This window comes from Pteropus alecto, unplaced genomic scaffold (genome assembly GCF_000325575.1).
Source record: "Pteropus alecto unplaced genomic scaffold, ASM32557v1 scaffold42, whole genome shotgun sequence".
NCBI lineage: Eukaryota > Metazoa > Chordata > Mammalia > Chiroptera > Pteropodidae > Pteropus > Pteropus alecto.
Genome location: NW_006434825.1, coordinates 15,172,392 through 15,192,355, shown reverse-complemented (window position 1 = coordinate 15,192,355; position 19,964 = coordinate 15,172,392). Strand labels below are relative to the sequence as shown.

General features: G+C 39.5%; 1 protein-coding gene and 1 pseudogene across 12 annotated transcripts in view; both read right to left on the bottom strand.

The window, feature by feature from the left end:
* The window catches only part of ZNF821 (zinc finger protein 821), a 17,352-nt gene extending 4,493 nt beyond the window's left edge, over nucleotides 1-12,859 (bottom strand). For 2 of the 12 annotated variants that reach the window (XM_006909825.3, XM_015587806.2), the window contains exons 1-4: nucleotides 12,065-12,340; nucleotides 11,357-11,419; nucleotides 8,699-8,815; nucleotides 1,854-1,979 (exon numbers count right to left, since the gene is read on the bottom strand). In XM_006909825.3, coding sequence (XP_006909887.1) covers nucleotides 1,854-1,979; nucleotides 8,699-8,738 — 166 coding nt within the window. In that variant the 5' untranslated portion in view covers nucleotides 8,739-8,815; nucleotides 11,357-11,419; nucleotides 12,065-12,340. The other 10 variants (XM_025045268.1, XM_015587802.2, XM_015587798.2 and 7 more) reach the window with 10 other exon arrangements.
* A 2,590-nt stretch (nucleotides 12,860-15,449) lies between these two features.
* Nucleotides 15,450-15,567, bottom strand: LOC112478234 (annotated as a pseudogene).
* Between the last annotated feature and the right edge of the window lie 4,397 nt (nucleotides 15,568-19,964).

The window sequence follows — 19,964 nt, the reverse complement described above, 5'->3', positions numbered from 1 at the left end:
CTGGTCAGTACAGTGGAAAAATTAGCACAGCAACCAATCTCAGGCAGTTTGTAGTGGTGTCTGACTCACTGTGTTTTCATTACTCTGCTAATAACCTAGGATACTTGGCTAAATAAGTCCATTGTTTCTGTTGGTTCTTTGGATTATCTGCTCAATGATTGAATGCATTAAGTAGAGGGAACGAGTCATTCTTTACTTTAGGATGAAATATAATTTATGGCGACTAAATTAAGAATTGAGTATTTTAGTTTAAGAGGCATGATGTGGCTGTGGGGAGGTCTGCCTGTTGCTGAGGGATCTGCAAGGGGGAAAATGAGTAAAAAAAAAAGAAACTCATGATAACAAAGGGAGTTCTTTCTGAAAAGAAGAAACAAAAACAAAAACAAAACGCTAGTACCTTGAAGATTATAAGAGGAAACCAAACCTAGGGAAGTCATCCGACTCCAGCCCCATCCCAACCCCACCTAGATCCTGGACTCCTGGGCCTGACTGTAAGCAAGAGAGAAACACAAGGTGGCGTCTCACCAGTGTCTGTGCGTCAGCACTGAGACTCAGCTCTCCTAACAGTGCTTCTTGTCTTCTCTACTATCCTCCACACAGTTTCTAAATCACCAGTATCTGGGCAAAACTGTTTACATTCCCTTTCTTTCTAAGAAAATCTAACCAAATCATCTGCTAGGAGTTACGTGCTCTCTTGCTTGGTGTACTGGATTTCGTATGGTACATATACCTTATTCCCCAGGCCAAAGCTTTAGTTCGAATCCATCTCAGTATTGAAGGATTGGCACAGATTAAATCTGGAATACTTGTAAGTTTAGTCTAGGACAACATTGTATAAAACACATTTTTTGTAGTTTATCAAAAATCCAAATACATCTCTCTACTAGAAATATTAAAAAAAATATGAGTGCTATCTAGAAGGATGATCCATCTTTTCCAGATGTTCCCATTCCTATTTGTTACTCAAACTGGTGATTCCTATAGGTTTTCTAGAATATTTGGATTCGTGTATCTCTACCTGAGTAATTAATTGCTAAATAATTATTATTTTTGTTGCTAAAGTATTAGTTTGAGTGGAAACTAGTTCTTAGAAGGTTGCAGAACTCACTCCCTCTTCATTCTTCCTCAACCCCAAATGTGGAGAAAAACCTGAAATGTCACTCTGAATCGACACTAATAATAACCAATATCAGATGGATGAGATTAGTAAAGTGTGGAAATCATCCTAAGAAATAATACATGTCAAAGTGTATTTGTTCAGGCAGGTCATGAAACAGACGATCCACAAGACTCGACCAGTTACCAGCCACTGTCTTTTCTATCTCTTAACCACAGGCATCAACTTAAGACTTGGTGTGGGAAGAGAAGATCTTGAAGTTAGCATTTTATATGATGCGTAATCTCATTAGAACACAAATCCTCTTGTATGACATTAGGCCCTCAAGCAAAAGTTTCATTAATGCCACTCTTACATTTTATTAGTTATGAATAAATGGATCCAAGGAGACACGGATTTTTTTTTTTCATTTGCCCTAACCCAGGGGCTGCTTGGGCACTAATTATTCCTATGCCCCTATTACAATGATCACAAACCTATCTGTGTATGGCACTGTGCCAAGTACTGCAGTCCCTGAGTTTAAAAAGAAAAAAAAAAAAAAACCTGCAATGCCAAACCTGTTCTCTCTCTGAATAAGTATATGTCCATACACCTTAGAACACCTTTGGGAACATTGAGGATCCACAAATCTTCTTCAAGTCTTCCTCCCAACCCCATGCACAATCCCCAGAGCACACACACTCTGATAATTCTTCTCCCATTGCCCTGAGTCATTACCAGAAGGTGTAGAACTCACTGCTACTGGAGTCCTGATCTCTTAGCTGTTGGATAGCTTGTCGCTGACTGCCAAGGTCTCCGGGAAAATCAGTTTTCATCATCGCCTGGCGGGCTTGCTCTTCTAGCCCAGCAAACACTTGATCCCCTGGTGGTCACAAGGAAAAATAGTCAGGCCACCAGCTGGGCAGCACATCCCCAGGCAAGCTGGTTGGAAAGTCAGACCATTCAAAGGGCAGAGACAGGCAGGTACCCTGTGGTGCAGTCATTCATCTCCAAGTCAGCTTGTGGCCTCCAACAGTTTCTGGGCGCAGCTACTACTCTTCCTGGGCAGTAAGCCAGATGCTCTAGAAAGCATCTTTTGCTTCCCTTAGATCCTCCTAATCTTGATTCCTTCTCAAAAGGTGATCAATTGCTACTTTACAAACTTAGCTTCAGAAACTCAATTCCATTTAAAACTTCCATCATGATTGGGGAGACAGAGGCAAGAAGAGGTAAAGGGATGAGATAAAGACAGGGCAACAAATCTGGGTATAATCTCTGAATCTTGAGGTACTAGCATTATGCCCTGACTCAGTGTCTATCTCTGACTATAAACAGTGTCTATCTCTGACTATTTAAATTACTATAAACAAGTAATTCAAATAATCCTAAGTAACAGTATCTAAACCCATCTTTTATCTACTCTGCTTCCAAGACATGCTCTGGAAGTTCTGACTTTACTCTCTCTTTTAATGTCTATCAGAATTAGCAATGAGCAAATCAACTAGTTGAATAACGGATTAAAAGAAGAACAAATAATATATGAATTCATTTCTGCTGAGGAACAAACTTCCTGAAACATGCCATCTAATTTGCAACAAATATTTCATCTGGTCTCCTTGGTCCAGTGATCTAATGTGGTCCTTTTCTTTTTTTTTTTTTAATTTTGGTAAGGAACATCTAAAAGCCCTGGACCCATCCTTGATTATGCATTTTCTTATGGGGAACTCTTCCTGGGAACTGTGTGGTTACTGAAGAGTTAACATTTAAGTGCTCTTTTATTTCCAAGAGGCCAGTTGTAAAGAAAAAAGAGAACTGGGTTTCTCCAGGTTTCCATTATCTGAGTCAGAGTGGAAACTACAGTCTCCATTCTCCAGCCAAGATAATAATGAAAAGCCGTAGTAAAATGTTTGACAATAGACCAATAGCTCTTTCTTACTGAAGAGAGAAAGGGAAGCAAACAGGCTCAGGTTCCAAGGCAGGAGACAATGATGTAGGAAAAATGAACTGGTCAGTTGACCAGCACTATGAGCCTCTAGGCAATGAAAGAATTGATGTGAAGTGGGCTTCATGTGATTACTAAGGCATTCGTTCTGCAAATATTCATTGAGCATTTACTATATGTTAAGTGCTAAACACTAATAATAGCTAGTATTTGACACTTACTAATCCCAGACTCCATGTTAAGTGCTTTATAGTTGTTACCTTAATTCTCTGCAAAATTCTATGTGGTAGAATTTTACTTTGGAGAAAACTAAGGTCTACAGTGGAACTAAGTATTTGAACTCAGGTCTTCCCAGCTAATATCCGTGTTTTTAAGCTGCTTTCCAGTAGAGATGTAACTAAGAATTTAGGAGGTTAATCAAAATGGTTTTGTTGAAAACAAATGCCGTCTCTGTAAGAAGAATGGCTCTGATCCCAGGGTCACTGTTACCTTCATATTATAAGAATCTGATAAATACAACACAAAGATCAAAATAATGTTCTCAGGGCCAGTAGATGACAAAAGGAACCATCATTTTGATGATTCTGATATTATGTGATGTTATAGTAACTAATATTATGGCTACTCTGACTGATATTGTGAATATGAACAGAGGTGGTTAGACCTGAAATGTACTTCCAGCCACACAGCTCCCAAGTAAAGGAAAAATAAGCTGCTTTAAGTCCATTTTCATAATACTCAAGATGACAAAATGGATATAAATTACTGCTAGAGAAAGCAAAAAAAACTGAATCCTGTGTTATAATGTCTCCTCTTCTTCCATTGCCGAAGTAAAATGTGTATGTACATAAATATTTTATTATTTATTATTATTTATGCCTACAGCATCTGGTCTTTCTAGGTGGTCTCCTATCTAAGTACTAACCAGGCCCGACCTGCTTAAGCTTCCAAGATCAGACGAGATCGGGCTTGTTCAGGGTGGCATGGCCGTAGACTGTGGACCGTAGCTCCACTGGGGCACAAACCCAGGACCTTCTGCGTGTAGAGCAGACGTGCTAACCACTACACTATGGAACCACATCCTGAAGTAAAATATTTAATTTCTCCATGTTGGTTCCACTGTAACCACAAGACTATGGCCAACTAGAATAGTTACTGAATTCTTCTGGGTAGATGTATGTTTTTGGACCTGGTGGCTATGGGACTAAGGAACAAGTTAGGTACCAGCATACAATTATCGAGGGTCAGATCATTCTCATCAGTGATATTGTTTATCACTAAAGAAATCTAACCAGTAATCAGGTTTACAGGATACAAGTAACATACACTCCACCCCCCTTCTTAATATGGAATTGCTATTGGATGATTAAAAGAGCATGTACCTTTCAATATCAGCTAGTAATTCAGTATAGTCTCCATCAATTGGAGGTCAAAATTTATTTTTGTCCATCGATGCTTAGATATTTAGGCCTTCACAGAACAGAGAAGGTCTGTTTTATACGACTTCACTATCTAGGGAAGTTGTATGTTTATCTAGGCAATTTCACCTAGGACAGTTGGGATAAATTACTTCTGTCATTTCTTTTTGGTAGTTTGTAGAGAAAAGCTGTGCTCTTATATTTTATTCTAGTCCTAACTTTAGAAAAAGGCTAAGGTAAACTTTATTCCTCAGGGCTATTCCTATTTTAAACATCAACTGAAGCAAACTATATAAAAACCATAAAAAAAGAAGTGATTTTGGCAAACCTCATATGAAAAGATGTTAATATATTTTATATATTCTTAATATATTCAGACCAGTAGTCATTATTTACCTAATCCCTAAAATCTGGCTGTCCAGAATTATCCTTTCATAAGAAGGTAGTAATACTTGCTAAAAGCATATCATATTAAGTATAATATGATCCAGAGATACTAGTGATTAAGAAGTTATACAATTGCCTGCTTGTAATAATGTGGAATTATTATTTCCTTCTATGTTGAGACTGTTGGAATAGGTTACAAATATCCTCTGGTCTCTAGATATTAATGTAGGGCAATCATCTTATTTAACATGGGTATTTATTTGTCTACTAATAGTTGAGAACAAATCATCTAAGCACCACAGTGAAAAGCAAGGTGCTACTTTTCCTTCTTTTGGTATGAAATCAAGATACTGTTTGATTTGGCTAAGGTTTTTCAGACCAGATAAAAACAAGGCCATTCAAACAAGTTTGGAGAACAAATGAGAAGCCTGAGATGAAAGTTATTACAAAGACAAAGATTTTACAATTCGTTTTGAGTCTTTAGTGCAGTTAAATAAGCAATTTCTGGCTGACTGAAGTAAAGTATAGCAGCTGAAACAGTCTCACAGAGCAGATGTCAAATTTAGAAAAAAATGGGTTAGTATTGGGAGTGTGAGGCTTGGGATTCCATTTCTAGCCAACAGTCTCTGTAACCCAAGGTGCTATCACATGTTGGGAACATAACCATTTACCTCAAAAGGATGCTGACAGAATGAAAGAAGATAAAACAAGTTGCACTTTTTAGATGAGAAGGGACTCTAAAGGCTTTTTTCCTACTTCCCTATAAAAGCTGAAAACTTTTAATTGAAGTTGAAAGTTTTTAGTCTCGTGTGTACTTTGCAATCTGAAAACAAAAACTCTTAAGAAAAATTTTCCTTTTCTTACTGGTTTGCTTGATATAAACACACTAAATGAGAGTGTGCAAGGGCCTCTATTTTCATCCTCTCTAGAAAGAGTTGACAAAAACTTGTGCTCAGAAGCGGTGAGATGAGGAAGGGGAGAGTGAAGAAGGCTTAACAGAGATTTCAGCCTATCAGCAGTTTCTCTGTGACTGACGATTCCGGGCTTTTATTCTAAAGTTCTTGTCAAGTCTGTTAATGAACTGGGTAAAACACAAGAGTCTGCATGGATGTTCCTGGGGAAATGAGAGATCACGATGGTAATTTAGATACAAAGACAGTCCTGAGAAAGCCAAGTAAGTGTCAGAGTGCCTGCCCACTGGCTTCTGAAGTGAATTGGATGAATGCTGCCAGGCTACAGCAGTGGGATTCTTAATATATTCTTTTAGGTGGGCTTTGAGCTTCATGCCACACCATTTTCTTCTTCCCAGAAGGCAGATCTAATGGAGCTCAGTTATTACTCTGCTCAAGTGCTGACTGGCTTTGATATTTAAGCAAAGCTTCTGCAGACTTTCCTGTCTCTCATTCCATTTACTTTAAATAGATGAGCAGCATTAAATTCAATACGTTTGACTGGTTCCATTTCACTGCAAGGGCATAGGAGACTCAAGTGGTCAGACGACTGAAATTACCTATTTGTACAGGCCATTACTGTCATGGGCAATGAGAAGATGACCTTTCAAAACAGGTAGGATCAGCTTCAGCCCCCAAACAGTAAATAAATAGAAGGTCCTCAGAGACCAGCAAATCTCAGTGTCTTTTCTTCTTTGGTCAAGCTTAGTCTATCACCTGAGAAGCCTTCCAAGTCTCCTGCCCAAATGCGTCACTGAAAACAGCTCCTCCCTCGGGGTCTGCTCTTTGGCTGCAAATGAAATTTCGATTCACAGCCCTCTTCATGGTCACCACCACAGAGGCTGCAAAGTCTCACCTACTCCACGAAACAATGTTCCCTCACTCTGGAAACTGCATTTCTGCAGCTGTGGATGTGTGATGTTCTCTCCTTCTCCATGGCCTATTTGTCCATCTGTTTTCCAACTCTAATAACCAGCTCATCCTGTGTTTAACTATGGTGGGCAGAGATGTAGATGATGAATATATGCTACATGGACACAGCATAGGCCACATAAGCCTTTATTGGCTCTGCTGGCCTTATCACAATCATGCCATCATCTCCTCAGCTACTTTCCTCAGATGTAACCAGTTTCTTTGGACATGTGGCTGTTATAGGTAAACATCCAACTCCTATGATTGCCTTATTTCTGAATAACGCAATCATCTCCACTTCCCTGCCCTGCCTTCATCTCCACTTTCCTGCCCTGCCTTCTTGGTGTAACATCTGTGCCTTTTATCAATCGATACTCACTTTCAACCAGAGAGGAGAAGACAAGCCACCTAAAGTGCTGTGTTGTATTACCTATGCTAGAATACTTTGTTTTATATCTTTGACAATCTTCATATTTAGGTCCACTAAATTTTGCTGTTTTAGGAGCAATCTCTAACTCCTTCCTAAACCACTCACCTTTATATTAAGCAGCCCTCCACATCCACCTATTCCAGAATGTACTTATAGAAGCACCCAACTTCTTATGTCTTATAAAATTTTTCTAGGACTTAAAGAATTACTCGTATATGAAGCTTTGCTACCCTAATCTCATTATCTTGTTGAAGTCCTCGTAATTCTTTTCTTCCTATTGTTTTCTTTCCTACTCTTAAAATTACCCAATAAGATAAGATACATAGTGCCTGGCATATGATACGATTTTAATAAATTTTAATCCTTTTATCTTAACTCCTTGTCTAACCTTCCTCTCAAATTCAGGTTTTTTTCCCTTTAAAAAAGTCTTTCACATGTTATATCACTGAATTCTCTTCAAATGTTGCTGTATTTTATTTAGTAAGTCCTCTGTAATAATAGGGAGCTATCTGTCTCTTTTACAAATATTTGGGTGAGGATGCTTATCTTTCCAGATCATAGGAACTGGTTAATTATCTCAAATCTACATAGATATAGTAATGTTAACTTAATAAGGTACATCAAGGTACTTGAATGCCCTCTATGAGCAGTGCTAAAAGTAGAGAGGGTCTCTGCCCTCCTGAAGTTTATAATCCAATTACTAAAATGAAACATATACAAACTGTTGAGAAATAATGCAAGGCAACAGTGTATACCTAATCTTCCTAGTACCAGTCTCATGTGATCCATCCCACACACTGCTTCACAGTCCCCAAACACTGCATTCTAAATGTCACTCTACTCTCCCTGCTTAAAAATCTCCTTACAATCTACATAATTAAGTTTGAAGTCGGCCTGGCCTTCAAGCCTCTACAATGTAGAGTTAAATATCTCCAAACTCATGTCCTATGACTTCTGGACAAATGAAACTTCTACTTCATCCAAAGTCTCCTTGTCCCCTGAACATATCATGTGTATTTCCTCTTGTATCTTTGTTCATATAGTTGTCCCTACCTGATTTTACCCCTTCCTTCCTCTTTCTTTAAAATCTGCTTTCTATCTTTTAAGGCCCAGTTCAAGTTCATGATCTAGGGCCTCTTCCATCAAGCACTCCCTTGCTACTCAGTCCTCAGAGCCCTCTCCCACCTCTTAACTTCTGTAGTACACACAGTATGTAGCATCCCTATTTGGCACTTAGCATATACTATCGTGTGTGTGTGTGTGGTGGGGGGGCTACATGATAGTCTTATACATCCTTATATTGCTTTACAGACCAGGCATCTAGCACAAGGCTTTGTACAGAGTAGATATCCTATAAATGTTAACATGGATACTAAGGATGAATTAAATGCACTTACTCTTAAGACAGTTCTAACACCTTTTCAGCAACCAGACACACTTTAAATCCATCATGTCCAATACCTTTAACCCTTTTTTCTCCACGAATCTTACCTAAATACAATTACTCTTCCATTCCAAACATCAATATTCCCAGATTCTAGAAGACAAAGCCCCAGTACTCACAGTGAACTTTATTAGGGTTTGTCTGTTTCCGACGGGACATGTTTCCCTGATCCAAGAGCTCTGGCCTTTCCCAGTTTCACGACTGGATGTGTTACTACTTCCTTGCCGGGTGCTGACCTACAATAAAAAAGATATTGCTAGCACGTGTCATTTTGCCCAAGTATTATACAAAATTAACAGATTAAAAAACTTTAAAAAATAGTTCTTAAGTACATAAAACTCACCAGTAATAAATAATTGAACTAATTAAAGAAAGACATGAATAAACCTCTAGCGCATCAAGATCCCAAGAAGTTTGAGAGGACTCCTTTAGAGGATTTAGAGAACTCTAAATCTATCTGTGGCATCCAGAATACTGTTAAGCAAATCATGATCAAGGTCACAGGACAGAAAAGAAAGCAAAAAACTCAGGCAACCAGCGTTAGTGGTACTGCGAGCTCAAAGGGACAACCCCCATGAATTGTAAAAGGAAGCAAAGGAAGCTAAAGAGAGTGACAGCTCACATGCCCACTGGAAGTCAAGACCTGCCATCTGTACCAATTGGAGCCTCCAGATGTTTTTCAACTAGTAATCTCACCTAGAGGTGACAAAGGCATTACATCCCCATCAGAAAGGAAATGTCTCCAAACTTTTAGACATCTGTAAATGAAAGCAATACAGGAAATAGAGCCTCTCTTTAGTAACGTAGGCACGGTGCTGGGCACTGTAGATGACTGTGCACTAAAGCAAATCAGACTTCCAATGTTGAAGATGGGCTCTCAAGAGAAGAGCCAGATGCCATCCACATTGTTGAGTACTAATTCAGCACTCCAATGTGAAACATCAACCTGGCCCTGCTCACGTGCTCTGGAGCGGTGGTCAGAGTTAATAATTTTAGTGCCTCTTCTCAATCCAGCAAAGATATGACTGGGAGAAACAAAGAGAGAGACTCCCCAAATGAGAAGTGCTGCAGAGACATGCACCTGATTCCCTGAAATAGGAAGGAACAGATACTTAAGCCTGGAGGTTCCTGGTTAGTTAAAAGAAAGACTTTCCTAGCAGTTAAGTGTTGTTAGAGTCTGAAATAAATTAGTATTGGAAGCTGTGAAATTTTCTTTGAAGGACAGAGTGAATAAACAGACACAGATTAAAAAGAGATAGCTCCTTTATCCTACCACAGACAAGAATATGGATCTAGTCACCCTCTAAGTTTTCTTTCAGTTTCTGCCTTTTCAATTTATACTCACACTGAATAAGCAAATACAAAATTGTAGTTTATTGCCTTAAGAGGCATTATGAGAAGCTACCACCAGCTATACTTTGCACTCTAGTTACTGAAGACTCACCTCCTGTTATGCCAACTAACTGCTCTATGTAGCTAGAAAGGACCTCAGACCTGTAATCAGATCCTGCCTCCCCTTACCAAAAGAAGAAAGAAACCGCAAATGGCAAAGACAGGCCTCCACAGGAAGTGGCAAAGGAAGCAGCTTTCAGGCAGTCTTCTATCATATCTGCATATCAAACACAGTTCTTTTTCAGACCTTTAATTACAAAAAAACTCCAAATATACATAAAAAATCAATTTCAACTATTTAGAGGGCAGTATGCTGAGTGCTAATGCTAATGGTATGTGTTCTCTATTCTAAGTTTTGTTTGTATAGAGCATTTCTTTCTAACCAAGTAGTTATTTTATTAGTGGAAGCAGTAAATAAATATTACACTTCATGTAATATACACTTTTCCTGTAACTCTGTGGAATCACAAAGTGGAAAGTTGAATGAAATGCAGGTTGTCTTTCATTTCCTCTAAAATTTGCAGAGCTACACCTCCCTATTGTATAAGAAAAATACAAAATCTTATCTACTCTTTAAATTTTATCTCCATCAAGATCAGAAATTGAAACTGTGACATAAAGGTAATAAAGATTCTACTAAAGGAAGGCCAAGTAAATTGAGGTAGGCTCTATTCAGATCATCTTGGTGAGGCAATAGCTCAATACTAAACCTAGGATCAAGTCAGAAACAGAGGATCATCTGCATATTTAAATCAGCAGTATCCACTGCATCTCACAATCCTCCTAGTGGCCAAATGGGGAACTGACCAGATAGCACCAAATGGGGCTTCACACCTGGACTAAGGGAAAAATAAACAAATACTCTTACTCCCTCAAAAAAAGAAAGCCTGTGGGGTCGTGGACCCTTGAAAATATATAAGTAAGAAAATAAGTAAGTAAGTGGCATTGGAAGTACATCCTTGTCGACACAAAAGATTTCAGGGGTAAGACAACTATTTTGTAGGAGGTAAAAGCTTATAAAATCCTTAGACATATTGCCCTGAAGGGCATTCATGCAGTTTTACTTTTAACACTGCCTTAGTTCCCAAGCCCGAATCTGAGACCAACACGAAAATGTAGCTTCCTAAATATTACCATCTGGAAGAAAATCGATGGGAAGAAAGGTAAACGGTGAGATTCAGGTTTACAAGGGATTCTCTTTAAAAAGGAAGGCATCTTTGTCTTTAGAATGAGGTTGAGTCCTTGGGAGGGGTGCCAACGTCTCCCCTTAGTACAGTCCCTGCTCTCCCACAGGTGTTAGGTTGCAGCTTCCAGGACACACCATAGACTTTAGCAAAGAAAAAACTGGTGAAATCGAAGCTTAAGGAAAGAGGGTGCACTCCCACCTCCAGCTCTGGTGCGGTTCCCACGAAGCAAAGTAAACTCGCCTGAATCCCAGTGATTTGTATCTGCCAAAAAGGAGAGGACAAGAAAGCTGGTCACGTAGTCGCCTCGCCGTTCACCCTGTTCCCACTTCTGTTTGGTCTGGAACGTGTGTACAATCAGCCGAGATGGTCCCTGTGGTTTCTTCAAGCATGAGCACAGGTAGAATTCCAGGAATTATCAGACGAGAGCCAGTGGTCTTCCGACGCGGCTCAGACAACACAGTCTTCTCCGAAATCTAAATTTAGAAGCCTTTCTGCGAGACGGCGACACGGGACTGATACCCGGGTCTGCACTCCCACGCCCATCCTCCCCCTCCCCCGGCTCCTCCCCAGCCTGTCAGACTCCGGGGCCGTCCGGGCGGCTCTCGGCCAAGCCCGACCTGGGCCCACGCGGGGAGGGTGGCTGCGCGGTCTCCCCTCCCGCGGCAGAGGGGCGGAAAGAGGAACCGCCGGCGGGGAGCCAGCCGAGTCCGGCTTCGTCTTGGGAAACCGAGGCATACGGTGGGTCGGAGCCGGGGCTGCCCCCGTCCCCCAGGCCAGAGCGAGCCCCTAGCCCCCTTCCCAGACACAGACAGACAAAAGGACCTACATCCGGCCGCCCAGAGTGGGGTGAGGAGCCCCCGCATCCTCAGCCTAGCCCCGAAGGGAAGGAGTCGGGGGTCTTTTTACCCGGCGCCTCGGCGCTCCGCGGCGCTCCGGGTCCCTGGGCCCCGCCTCCGGACAGACGGACCGCCGGACAATGGGCCCCGGGCAGCAGCTCGGGCCAGCCAGACCGGGGCTCTCTGGGACTGGGCCCCAGCAGGCGAAGGGCGGCTGCGGGCCGAGGTGGTGGCGGGGAGCCGAGGGGCGGCGCTGCAGACGGACAAAGCCAACGGCAGACAGACAGACGGAGGGGGAAAAGATGGCGACGCAGGCGGCGGGAGCGCGCAGCTCGCGCACCCTCAGTGAGTGGGGCGCGTGCCCGAGCCTCTTCTCTCCCCCTCCCTCCTTCTCCAGCTTGGTCCCCCTCCCCGCTTCCCAGGCGCGCTCCCGGTGTCGTGGGCGGGGCTTGAGGGGATCGGGGTCTCGGGAGGCGGGACTTAAGGGAGCATCCAATCCCAGACGTTCGAGAGGGGCCTCGCCTTCATCCTCGCGCCCCCGGACCACCCAGCTTCCCATCCTCCGTGGTATTTTTCTAGTCTTGTCAGTCCTCAGTTCCTCTCACCCGTCCTGGACCTGTAAACTCCACCCTGACTGTCAGCCCTGATCCTGGTTTCCTACCCCACCTTCGAGTTCAGCCACAAAACCCACATCCCCCAACCGCAGGTCCACCGCAGGCTCCCCCTCTCCTTAGCCCAACCTTAGTCTCCTCCCCAACCGAAACCCTCTTCCCTTCCTTACCCCACAGTGCACGGTTTCTTTGGCTCCCAAGGCATTTAATGTGACCGAGACCTGAGGGCCACGGGCGTTTGTGGGTGGGGCTAGATTCAGCTGTCAGAACCTAGGAAGAGAAAAATCTTTTTTTTTTTTTTAAGACATTTAAGTCTCCAACATGTTTCTTAATCATAAAATAACTAGCTGTAGACCTAGGAGCATAGGATTAATTTAGGACAACTGGTGGCACTGTTGTCACTTAAGGGGCATTTGGTGCGATTGAGAGTGGTTAGACTCACTTCCTAATAAAACATCTCCTTCCCCTGTCATCATCCCTTTTTAGTTCCTCATACTTTCCTTTCCTTTTTCTCATTCTTTCTTCTTGCAGAATGCCTAACCCTGCCTCTGACATAGTTTACTTGGAGAAGTAGGGGTGCAGTGGGAAGAAGATGGAATCTGGTATTAGAAGATCCGGCTTTGAGTCCCATTTAGCTCTGTCTCTGACAAGGCTGAAAACTTTGGTCAAGTCATTTACCTATTCTGAACCTCTGCTTCCTAGAATGTAAAATAGATAATAATGTAATAATTCCTGGTCTCTTCTCTCATAAAGTTATTATTTTGATTAAGTAAAATGAACCTATAAAAACATTATACAAATATTCCTTATGATTTACTGACCCCACAAAGGCAGAGCTAATGAGGATGCTGACCCTTGCTTGTAAAGCAACAAGTCTTGGTATTTGCATAAAGCTCTCTTGCAAAATGTCCTTCCCATAAATCTCCAATGAGATGATATCACTGTCTGCATCTTGCGTTTAATGTGAGAGAATGGGTGTGTTGAAGGATCTTGGTCCTTCACAATTCTGTGGTAAATAGCTCATTCATTCCTTGTGGCTGAGATATTTAGGTAGGAATTATTATTCTTTAACTTTGGTTAAGGAAACATTTTTTATTTCATTTAAAAATTTAACTGCTAGGTAGCCAAAAATGAAATATTCTTATCCATCTAGAAAAATTTTAAACGGTTTTATGTAAGAATGCATGCTGAAATAAACATTGGCTTTTATACGTAACAGTAATTCTTGATGAGTTTTGACTGAGGGATACAAATATGGCTTTATTATGTCACTTTAAATTTGACGTAGTTGACATTTTCAACATGAAAGGAACTAGTAGGTAAAGCATTAGGAAAAAGCCTCCAGTGAAATTTCTTGTCTTCATCGTTAAGTTACTAGGTAAAGTTGGGCAACTTGTTCCATTTCCTTGAGTTGCAAATAAAATAGGATTATAATAATGCTATTCTTATAATCTTTCTGTGCCCTAGAATTGCCTCTGAGGTGTTGTGATTCACGGTTATAGTCAAATGAAGGAAAAATTATAAAATAAGGAATTAATTTAATTTTCCTGTTTTCATCTAAACTTGTTCTGTATCTAGAAGACTTTTTCATTAATCATTGATTTTTTCAGTTTCATTTTTTTATTTCTACTTTCCAATCTACTTACATAGTTATGCTATCATTTTACCACTTCAACTATATTAATTTTTCTTTTAAATGTCTTTCTAATCTGTTTTATATTTATTGGCTCTACAATGACCTGTTAAGGCTTTACATTACAACAGTATTGGAAGGATAATTTAAAGAACTTCATTTAAAATTTTGAGACGTAATTCGCATACTATGAAATTCACATTTAATGTGTATAATTCAGTGTTTTTATTGTATTCACAAGGTTGCGAAACATCACCAATACCTAATTTCAAATGTTTTCATCACCCCAAAGAGAAACCCCATACCCATTAGCAGTCACTCCCCATTTTCTTCCCCCAGCCCCTGGCAACCACTAATCTACTTTCTGTCTCTATGGATTTGCCTTTTCTGGACATTTCACATAAATAGAATTATCCAATATTAAGACTTTTGTGTCTGGTTCCCTTTTACTTAGCATGTTTTCAAGAACCATCTATGTTCTAGTATGTGTATTTCATTCTTTTTTATGGACAAATAGTAGTATTCCATTATGTGAATATATAGTACCAAATTTTACTCTCATTCATCTATTGACAGATATTTGTGTTGTTTTCACTTTTTGGCTATTCTGAATAATGTTGCTGTGAACTTTTGTGTATAATTTTTGTATGAACACATTTTTAGTTCTCTTGGGTATATACCTAGGAGTGGAATTGTCGGATCATATGGTAATTATTTAACTCTTTGAGGAATTGTCAAACTGTTTCCCGAAGTGCCTGCATCATTTTGTATTCCTACTAGCAATATATTAGGGGTCCAATTTCTCTACATCCTGGGCTACACTTGTTATTGTGTCTTCTTCATTATAGCCATTGTAGTGAGTGTGAAGTAAATCTGTGGTTTTGATTTACATTTCTCTGATGCGAAGTGAATCTGTGGTTTTGATTTACATTTCCCTGATGGCTAAAGATGGGAACATCTTCTCATGTGCTTTTTATTGACCATTTGGAGATGCCTATACAAACCCTATGCCCGTTTTTAAACTGGGTTGTGTTTTTATGGTTTTTGTAAGAGTTGTTTTTTAATATTCTGGATACTAGACCCTTATAGAATGTTTGCAAAATTTTTCTTCCATTCTGTAGGCTGTCTTTTCACTTTCTTGATAGTGTCCCTTGAAGCACCAATTTGTTTGTTTTTTTTTCTTTCCCTCTCTCTCTCTTTCTCTTTTTTAATGCCTACCCCACCTGGTATTCCTAGGTGGTCTCCATCCAAGTACTAACCAGGCCCGACCCTGCTTAGCTTCTGAGATCAGATGAGATTGGGCACAGTCAGGGTGGCATCGCCATAGACCCCAATGTTTTATATTTATTTGAAATCCAATGTATATTTTTTCTTTTGTTTCTCGTGATTTAGGTATCATATCTAAGAAACTATCTCCTAGTTCACAGTCATGAAGATTTACACCTGTTTTCTTCTAAGAGTTTTATAGTTTTAGTTCTTACCTTTAAGTCTTTGATCCATTTTGAGTTAATGTTTGTATAGGTGTGAGGCAGCGAGGTACTTTATTCTTTCGCATTTTGATATCTAGTTTTCTCATCACTATTTGTTGCACAGTCATTTTTTCTCTCATTCAATTGTCTTGTTATCCTTGTTGAAAAATCAATTGACCATATATGTATGGGGTTTATTTCAGGACTTTCAATTCAGTTCCACTTACCTATATGTCTATCCTTATCATACAGCCTTGATAAGAACCTCATATTTTAAGGAGATAGTTTAAACTTTTGAGGTTATATTTAGAATCCGCAGATGATTGTTTTCATTCCTTTCAACTCATTTAAGGAAAAATTAAGTTTTCTAAGATGATTACAATCATGATAAGTGTTATGAAAACAATTCGATTTCAGAACTCACTTTTAATCTTATTTGCGAACTGGAATCAGAGTAATAACTGATTTAATGCATTTTTCTTTTCATTTGTTGATAAACTCAATATATATGAATTGAAAGTAAAACCAGGATGCAAATTATTATGGCAATGTGGGTACATGGAAAGTATAACATGTCAAGTCTCAAGATCTGGGTTCAAGATTTGGTCCTGGCACTTAAACTGTTGACCTTGGATTGGTTACTCTACAGCTCTACACTTTACTTTCCTCCTATAATAACTAATAATCATTTCTGACCTATAACTGCTTCATAGAAATGTTGTAAGCCTCAAATTGAGGTAATGTGCTTGTTAAGTACCCTGTTAATTGCAAAATGCCACAAATAGTTAATATTTGATACAGCCCTAATTAGTGATACTAAAAAGTTCTCTGAATAAGCATTCCATAGATGCTCTAAAAAAGGCTCTTGATTTTTCCCTAGTTCTTAGGAAGATAGATGTCCAGAGCAGTTCCTATTTCATTTTATATTCTTTAGTCTAAAAGCTTTCTGAGACTTTCCCTTTTCTAAATGTTAGTACTTAAAAAAATAGGCAAATTACTCTACTCATCATCTCTTTGTCCTCTTTTACACAATGTACTATAGGAAATATTTTAGGCTTTGTGGGCAATATAGGGTTTTGTCACATATTCTTCCCCAAGCTTTAAAAAAATTTATTATTATTATTATTTTTTAATCCTGTAGCAATGTAAAAACTATTCTTAGCTGGAGGGACGGTATAAAAACAGTCCTGATTGATTTTGGCCTGCAGGCCTGTTTCTGTTGGGTTCAAGCTCTATATCAGGATTTAGTTTCAGCTACTAGTTATAATCATTTACATACACAAAAAAATAGTAACTGGTTAGTTACCCAAAGGAATTTTATGTTACTTTTTATCCTAACGGCAAAACAGGATTTTCAAGTGGAACAGTGTGAGTCATTTGGGTTTTTTGGATTATGTTTAGCATCGGGTCTGTTCAGCCAGGGACAGAGATACCGTTTTTGAGTGACTGGCTGATTGTGATACAATTCACACTGATGTATTACAGCATCTAAATAATTAGAAAGGGCAGGACACAGGTGATGATTGTTGAATCCAAGCTCCTGCTGAGTAGGAAGAAATTTTTCTAAATGAATCATGTCATTTTTAGCAAGATGTGGGCTCAATGACATTTTTCACTCATCTTTACTTTCATTGTTTGAACAAAATTATAATAATGTCAAGGACTCCAAAAATGATCTAAACATACTGTGCTACTGAGAGCATGGGGAAACAGTAACTCTCATACATTAGAGGGGTGGTGTAAATTGATACTTCCTCTTTGAAGGGTGATTTGGCACTATCTGTTTACATTAAAAATATACCTACCCTTTGACCCAGTTCTTTTGCTTCTGGGAATTTACCCAATAAGTACAATCCATGCAGGCAAATATCAAGTCATTGCAGCATTGTTTATAGGGGCAAAATACTGGAAATAACCTAAATGCCCATCAATAGAGCAGTGCTTAAAAAATTATGGTACACATATTCAATGGAATATTATGCAGCTCTTTAAAAGAATTAGAGTTATTGATAACAACTGATATGGAACAATCTCCAAGATATATATCTTAAAGCAAGTTACAGTATTATACAAATTATAGTATAGTTTCTTAACTATTTGAAAGTAATTTGCAGACACCATGACCCTTCACTTCTATATAGTTCAGCATGCATCTCCTAAAAATCAGGGCACTCTCCTACTCAACTGCATTACAACTATTATACCTATGAAAATTAACAATAATTTAATTATATCTAATATCAAGTACATATTCAAATTTCCCAAGTTGTTCCCCCAATATCTACTTTTTTCTAACCAGGATTTATTTCATTTGATTTTTATGTCTCCCTAGTCTCTTAATCTAGAGCCAGTTTTCTTGTAGAAGATTACAGATTTTGCATTTAAATGATTAGTATATATACTGTTTATTTACCCCCCCCATGACATAGACTTAATTCAAAATTTCTACTATGAACATTTTTCATTGTGGTGAAATATACATGTTACCATTTTAACCATTTTTGATTGTACAGTTCAGTGGCATTAAATAATTCACATTGTTGTAGAACCATTACAACCATGCATCTTCAGAACTTTTTCATCTTCACAAGCTGAAATTCTATACCCATTAATTAAACAGTGACTCCCCACTTTCCCTTTCCTCTAGCCTCTGGCAACCAGCACTCTACTTTCTGTCTCTTTGAATTTGACCTCTCTAGGTGTGGAATCGTATAGTATATGTCCTTTTGTGATTGGTTTATTTCACCATAATGCCTTCAAGGTTCATCAATGTTGTAGCATTTCCTTCATTTTTAAGGCTGAATACTATTTCATTGTATGTACCATATTTTGTTTAACCAGTCATCAATTGATGGACAGTTGCATTACTTCCACCTTTCGATTATTGACTATGAACATTTTAAAACATACTTAAAGGTGGAGAAAATAGTACAATAATAACTCATCTAATTAAACAATTATGCATTTCTTAAAATTTTTAAAAAGGACATTTTCTTATAAAATCTCAATGCCATTTTTGTACTTAACGAAATAACAATTCTTTGGGTGGTTGGTGTCATCTACTACCTGGTGCATAATCTAATTTCCCCAATTATCTCAAAAATGTCTTTTATAGTTGGTTTGTTTGAATCTTTATCTAAGCAAGGTCCACACACAGTACATTTGGTTGCTATGTCTCTAAGGCTCTTCAAATTCAAGCAGTCCGCCCTCACTTTATTTTTTTAATGCCATTATCTTATTGCAGAACAGACTTATTTATGCATCTATTTATTTCAAAACCCTCCACCCTCGCGCGCGCACATTTTAGAGGAACCAAACGCCTTGTATTTTCAGGTTTTGGAACCCGGTTTTATTTAGAAATACTACAAGTGTTATAAAGGCACAGTATTTCAAAATGCATATAAATCTCACGTGGTAAAGCTTAGCTCCATACTTGTCACATGACCGCATCATAATTTAGTGAATCTTAGTAGATGCAGTCTCTGTAGCAGGGGGCAGGATTACCTCCTTCCAGAAGCCAAGAGCAGAGAAAGCCTCTTCCAGTGCTAAGCCTAGAGAATGGTTTTCAAATTAAAAACAAAAATAACTAAATGCAAAAGTTTCCTCTGAACACAGAGATAAAGTAAATTCCCAGAGAATGTGGTGCTTAGGAAACATTACTGAATTAAATAATAGACTGCAGAGATTCTGGTTGAAGAATCAATCATACTTCCTTTAAAAGTGGGGCAAGGGTATCAGAGTGCACAGATGGAGAGATGGCAGGCGACTAAGGGAGGAAGAAGGGTTATATATGCGGTCCCCAACCTTTTTGGCACCGGGGCCCAGTGCTCCTATGAGAATTGAATGAATGTCTGATGGATCTGCAGTGGGGCTGAGGCAATGACGCTAACGCTGGGGAGTAGTTGCAAATACAGATGAAGCTTCACTTGCCTGCCTGCCGCTCACTTCCTGCTGTATGGCCGGGTTCCTAACAGGCCACAGACGGGTACCACTGTGGCCCAGGGGTGGGGATCCCCTGATATAAGCGGCAATGAACTGTCAAAGGAGCGAAACCTGCTCAGCCATTCCCCCCACCCCCACCACGAGGAAAAAAACTGAGATTCAGGGGGAAAGCACACAATGTGAGCAGAGTTGGAGGAGACAGGGCAGAAAAATCTCAAGGAGCAACTCCGAGTGTCTGCAAGGACGTTCAAAGCCGGTTTTTCCAGAACTGGAAAATTCCCCAACAAGGTACTAGGCGCAGCCTCTCTGTTGGAG